The 7,312-nt window shown below is 29.9% G+C and overlaps 1 protein-coding gene across 1 annotated transcript; it reads left to right on the forward strand.

Annotated features, from left to right (window-relative positions):
- The first annotated feature begins 4,386 nt into the window (after positions 1-4,386).
- LOC112452946 (fatty acid synthase-like) lies at positions 4,387-7,091 on the forward strand. Its single transcript, XM_025013414.1, has 4 exons — positions 4,387-4,549; positions 5,279-5,526; positions 5,763-5,994; positions 7,087-7,091. The coding sequence occupies exons 1-4, from the start codon at positions 4,387-4,389 to the stop codon at positions 7,089-7,091; spliced, it is 648 nt and encodes a 215-aa protein (XP_024869182.1).
- Positions 7,092-7,312: the final 221 nt, after the last annotated feature.

Raw genomic sequence — 7,312 nt, forward strand, 5'->3', positions numbered from 1 at the left:
GATGTAGGGATGAAAAAAGAACGTTGCATCTATGTGGATAGTTTGTGGATAAATCTGCATCCACGTAGTCCACGTAAATTACGTGGATTCGACGTGGATGTGACGTGACTGTTTTTATCGGGTAATACCTGCCGTAGATGCCATGTGTAATAAGGAAAGAATGCAAGTACTGTGAGAAACATGTAGCACTCAATAAATAAAGTGTAATATGTAAATATTAATTTATTTTTATTGTTTTAGATATACATTTATCGTATATTGTAGCACTCACGATTATTAAAAGACCTAAAATCTAATACAAAAATTGTACGTCAGTATTCGTGTAAATAAAATAATTCGTCAAATTAATAGTGTTTTTCCTAAAATGGCATCTTATCCCAATGACTAGGAGAAGGATGCCACTCACTCTTTACATGCTGACATTATAGAAGAAATGGTTATTCGGGTTATAAGACAGCCATTTCATGTAGTTTTAAAATATGTTAAATAAATCTACTTTTAATAAAAAGAAAATATGAAACATCTTAACAAAGAAAAGTATAATATTATAAAAAGCCTACTCACCACTTGGGTTAAACAGATTTTTCCAGATTCAAACTGATATGTGTCTCAGATATGCGAACAGATATGGATAACAGAAGGGTGGTGATTGTGTTTCTTATTGTAGAAGAAGTGAGTCCTATCGAAATTTATTCGTATATCAGAAATAGTGTTATCACAAAAATTTATGAGACGCGAATGAATTTCAATGGCTGCATTTAGCAGAAAAAGCAAGTTAGCGAGCGATCAGTGATTTTATTAAATAATTAAACCTTACCTTTAGTTCTTCCCTGAATCCAAGTGTAAAACCGATCGTAATAAAGAATCTTTGAGCGCTTATTGAGCTATGCTTTCTTCACTGAACGCAGCCATTGGAACTTTTTTCACAGTAAGAAATTCATCGCCCTTGTCTGTTTTATTGTATAAGTATCTAAAACATAAATTATATAGTTTGAATTGCTTGTGTGACACACTCACATAAATGATCACAACACCACTCAACATAGTGCAACTAAAGACTTCAATAAGTAACAACTCATCAGTGAAACGCAAAATTTTCTATGGCGTCAGATTCGAAAGAAAAATTTAGGAGGCATTACTTTCGTATCGACCCTCGTAGTAAAATAGTTAAAAGTTAAAAAAAAAGATTAAAAAGTTGATAACTTTTAACTTACAATTAGATTAGTTAATTTAAAAAGTATTAATTTTTATCTTAAACTAGTTATTTTTGAAACACATAAACTTAAACTTTTTAACTTTTTTTCCTGAGTTTTTTTATCTCTGAATATATGCCAATATTTTTTTCTATAAAATCTTGAACATTAGACAATTATTTTTAAAATGTAATTCTATGTATGTAATTCTCATAGATTTATATAGAAAGATCGGCCTCTGTTGTAAGAGGCAGCATGGTAACATTAATGATGCAAACATACCTCCACAGAGTCAATCTGTCTTTTTCTTCTGATCGCTTAGAAGAACACGCTGCCTCTTACGGCAGAGGCCGGTCTATTGAGTATCTATATTTCTGCACAACTTTCATAATTGTAAAAGATAAAAATATGTAGAGGAGACCGGGGCAAAGTTGTCACTATTTTTTCGGTGCCAATTTTTAACAACAAAACAAATAATTTTAGTAAAATATGATGTATCGTTATAAAGAGTGAACCCTTGGCTACAAAATTTATAAGGGTATTTTTGGTCTACGTCGCTTTGTTCAACCGGTATAGAGTAAAAACGACAAAGGTGCAAAAATTGAAATATAGCAAAATTGCCGGGCCGGAGTCGTTACTCCATTCTCGGACTAGATTTTAAATAAAAAAATACATAATTTCTATTATAAAAAATAATAAGATACATTTTATTAATTATTTTTTAATTAAAAAATGGAAACATTAATTAAAACATAATGTCGAAAAATAATTACAAGAAAAGCGCACTTGTGTGCCCTATGCTCGCACGAAATGCACTGTTTCTCGTCAGTTCTTCTCAGCTCTGTTCTTTGTCATCTCTAAGCACACGCAGTACATATTATTTAAATCCTCGTCGGAATCCGACCACTGCTGCTTTCTTGACTTTGATTTTCGCCCTTTGATTTTTGAAGCTTCCATAATATTGTACGGCCATGTCATCCAAGTGTGCATTTCATCATTATTCTTCTTCAGTCAGTCGTTCAACGTAGTTCTCGGGACTCCAAATTGTTTTGCGGCTACTTTTGTCTTAATTTTATCTTTTTAATTATTTTTATTTTTTTTTTACCGTAAGAACTGCCTTCCTGAGTTGCTCCTTGTCGACGGGAGTCGTTGTGTGATGGTACGTACGTACCATTTTCTTGCAATTGAGAAATACAATGACGCATTTGCAACGAAAAATAGAGCGAAATCACCGGGATAAAGTCGTCACAGTCCGCCTCGGTGGCTTGGTGACGACTTTCTCCGGGCCCGGACATAGATTTTAAGTTTGATCGCTCATAAAATATTATAAACCTTTTGACAGACAAAATTGTTGTAAATGTGTGCAAACGTATGACTAAAATTGAAATTAGAAAGCAAAAATGATCACTTTTTGCGTAATCAAAAAATCTCGAGATAGATTGCACCAATTTTATTCAGCAACCGAAAACTTTGCTCGAATATTTTACTCAAAAACTCGTTTCGCAAAAATTTTAGATGAACTTGATAACGTCTTGACGTTTATGCAATGACGTAAAATCAGTTAGTCGTTTTTTCTGCGTATTTGGCATTGGTCAACAATGCATTTTACATACAATTAAAATTAGCATATGCATCAGATGTCAAAGTTTAGCGGATATTATTTATATTTATGAATGCGTAAATGCGTGACGACATTACACAAAGTAGATTAAACCATGTGATTAATATTCGGTGGTCACACGAAGTCACAGTGACCCTAACCAATTTTCAAATAGCTGCATGCTGCTTAAAAACTAACGGTTTAAGTGGATAGCAAAAAATTCTAGAATTAAATTTAAACATTGTAGAATGTATTCTCATTATAAAAAATTAACTTTTTGAGTGGCATCATGTTAAAAAAAAATCCTTTAAGAAATGTTCAAAAAAGAGGTATGACCACCGAGGGTTAAATCAGCACATTTTTCCATCACGCATGAATTATATGGATTTAAATAAAATTTGATTTTTCATTATTCCTTATTACTATATATATATATAAATATATAATATAAAAAATAATTTTTCCTCTTGTAAAAAAATCTGAAGAAGGATATTCCAGCGTGTTCGGTCAGTACAAGACTGCATGTACAGTAGACGGTGCACAATAATAATAATAATATATTCGTATTAAAATAAATGAATAAGTAATTAAGAACTCTTGATAATGAAAATAACAAGTAACAAGTAAAAAGATTGGTTTGAGAGTACAACGCCGTTAACAGTGCGTAAGTTAACGTTATCTCAACCTTTAATAACTAATAAGCAGAGTTGGGAACTAATGCGTTACTTGTAGTGCCGGGGGATGGTCAGGTAAATGGCGTGTGTAAAGATAAGTAAGAGTATGAAGGAGGATATGTATAGGGGTATACAAGTATTTAATTGTCAATTTATAAGGGGACACCAAGACCACAACGTTGATGACATCTTTTAAATCCAAATTACGATTTCGACATATGTTCTTAAAAAATCTCCCTTAATATTTAATGTAGAAAAAAATAAAGACACTTTTATTATAGAAGGTGTTTCTTATAGATCGCTTAAACTACATAGCGCTATATTCCTTATCAAAAATTGAATTGAAAAGTCCTGAGCTATTTTTTTACTATAATGCTTAATAAAACAGTAATTATTACGCGCACCCGTAGTGCGCTCACGCAGATGCGACTTGGCAGAAGTTTCTCTGTGCCAAAGGAGAAATGCAAGAATTAAAAAAAAATTTTTTTAGGGACGTTCTAAACTTCAATCAGCTTAATAAACAGTAATTTCTTGGTATACTGTTTCTAAATTTATTTTATTATTATATACATATTCAGCATTGTGTCTGTCTCAGTAATTTCCATGATTGTATGGTAAACATGTATAATGAATGCATCAATGTTGAAATGTTAGAAATTTCGATCGGCTGCGACATTAATATGTATGTACAGAAAATGTAATACATAAATAGAGAGGATTGGAGATACGTGACTTAGTTGCGTTTTGACTTCACTCTTGAATGTTTCAATTGCCACGGTACTTCCACTTCCTATTGGTACGTATATATAATTTTAAATTGTATTTGATTATTTTCTTTATTTTACATTTATATCTGTTTTCTCAAAAAATAAATAATAGCATTTTGTTGTAGAATTTGTCTATTTTGAAAATAGATACTATGAATCGACCTAACTCGCATAACAGCATCGATGCTGAAGAAGAAATTGTTATCTCCGGCATTGCTGGCCGATTTCCTAATAGCGACAATTTAAAAGAGTTTCAAGAAAATCTTTTTAACAAAGTGGATCTTGGTTCAAACGATCATGGACGCTGGAATAATTGTAATAAATTTTTCTATTAATATTAAGCTATATATATTTTTAAAATTTAAAAAAATTCGTATTTTATAATAATTATAATTAAAGATTTGCAATATTTAATCCAAAAATTTTTAAAAACAATGTCAGAATCGAATAAACTGTGTGTTACACTATATATATATATATATAGTGTAACATATAGAAAATGCTTCAGTATGTTCAGAACTATTTGAAAAATATTTTAGATAAATCGAAACTGCGACATTTCGTACAGCATATTACTCTATTCTCTTTAAGTACGTTCAGAACTATTCGAAAAATGTTTTATATAAACAGGAACTCCGAGATTTCGTCGGCATCTCACTCTATGCTACGGAAAACTATAGCAGATAATTTTTTCAATGGACTTTTTTTGGCAAAATGATCAGAATTATTGTTAAAAAGTATTAGAAACTATAAAATTCGACTGTATGCGAGAAGAATTCTCTTTTATTTTTGATTTGCTAGAAAATGATCTGCTACGGGAAGTTAGCAGAGCATTTTTTCGATTGACTGTTTTTTGAGTAAAATTACCAGAATTATTACTAAAAAGTATCAGGAACTATAGAACTCGATTGCATGCGACAAGAACTCTTTTTTATTTTTGATTTGCTGAAAAATGATATGCCAATTTCATCAACATCATTAATTCAAACACTTTTATGACCTCCTTTTTCTTGTTACTTGTTAATATATTTATTTCTTATATAGCTTATTATAACATGCCTCATCGAATCGGTCAAGTCAACAATATCGAGAAATTTGATTCAGAATTTTTTAATATACCCGCTACGGAAGCTCATATAATGAAGCCTATGTCTAGAATGTTATTTGAACATACTTACGAAGCAATTATCGATGCGGGTGTAAACCCAAAAGAATTACGAGGAACAAGAACGAGTGTTTTTACAGCACTTTCTACATCTGAGACTCAATCGTATTTTTCTAGTAAACCTGAGGTGTGATATATTTAATTAATATGTACAGCATAATTAATAGAAATTTATTTAAGAAAGTAATAACCATATGTAAAATTCTTATTGCAAGCACAGAAATCTGTCCCCTTTTACTATGTAAAGTACAGAAATATTATACAATATTTTTAAATAATTTAAAAAATAAATATTTAACTTATAACTTATTATTTATACATTTTAATATTTTAAATACATTCAAAACCATGTACTGTGATTAGCTTGCTAGATTATCTATGATTGGAAACAACATTTCTTTCGTGGCAAACCACATTTCTTATTGGCTCGGCGTTACTGGACAATCGCATAACATTGATACTGCATGTAGTTCAAGTAACGTTGCTATAGTGAAAGCTTACGAGCTGATTCGGTCCGGAGAGTGCGACGCGGCCATTATCGCTTCCGCTAATCTATGCCTACATCCTCATATACAATTTCAATTTTACCATCTAGGTATGTATTTATTATATCTTATTATATTTTATATTTGTATATTGTATGTTGGATCATAAGAAATATTGATATATTTAGGTACCTACTTATCTATCTCATTTATTTTCATTTTTACGCAAAATTTCAGATTTTGCTTCCTCATAGAGGAAGCTTTGTGATGGTAAAAATAAAATTTTTCGAGATTTTGATGGAAATAGGTTTAGAATGTTCTAAAATGTCGAAAAATCGTATTAGTAAAAAATGTCCGGAAGTATGTATTTATGTGTGTGTGTATGTACAGATTTTTGTACACGCATCTACTTTTACAATTTTTTAGATACCGGGTTGAAATTTTTCACACAAATAGAGTATCATAGAAAGTATGTTCTCCTCAAATTTTATTAAAATCGGTTGACCGGTATAGATTTTATTGGAATTTTTTTTTTTTTAGAAAAGTGTATTTTATTTTATAGCTTTCTCAATATTTGAGATAGCGATCTATATCTAATTCTATTAAATTTTTCAGTTTTTTTTACCCCTATTTCATATATAATTAATTAAGATTTGGTTAATTAGTTCTGGAGTTACAAACGTTTGAAATTTCGGAAATTTTGATTGCGTATAAAGCTAAGTCTAATCAACCGAATTTAAAAGAATTATATATGAAATAGGGGTAAAAAAGACTGAAAAATATTATAAAATTAGAAATAGATCGATATCTCCAAATTTGTGGAAGTTAAAGCTTCCTCTATGAGGAAGCTAAGTGCAAATTTCTAATTTGCACAATTTTATTACATTTTTATATAATTCATAAGGAATAAATGTTATGAAAATATGTAAAGATGATTTTTTATAGTAGACAATTCATATCTTACACTTTTAATTTTATAACAAACAAGAAAGTAGTTTCGAATAAAAGATATATCGTGATCTGTTATACAATATAAAATAATAATTTCAAAAATAATTGTTAGTTTTTTATATATACTAGAACAATACAAGCGCGCGCTACGCGCGCGCCATTTAGCTTTTTCATTATATATATATATCACAAAATACTACAATACTACACGCGCTTAAACATAAAATAAATACAATACTACTACATTATAGCTTAAATATAAACATAAAATATATACAATACTACTACATATACGCGCGCCATTTATTCTTTAATTGTACATTTTTAATGATATACGCACATAATTATATATGTCACAAAAACTACTTTTATATAAAAATTTAAGAGGAGAAAAATTATACATATATTTCTTTATATACGTAATTTTTAACTTGTTTATTATTTCGCTGACTGCCAAGATAAATTTTTAATGCTTCC

This window comes from Temnothorax curvispinosus, unplaced genomic scaffold (genome assembly GCF_003070985.1).
Source record: "Temnothorax curvispinosus isolate PA1 unplaced genomic scaffold, ASM307098v1 QBEX01003847.1, whole genome shotgun sequence".
Lineage (NCBI taxonomy): Eukaryota > Metazoa > Arthropoda > Insecta > Hymenoptera > Formicidae > Temnothorax > Temnothorax curvispinosus.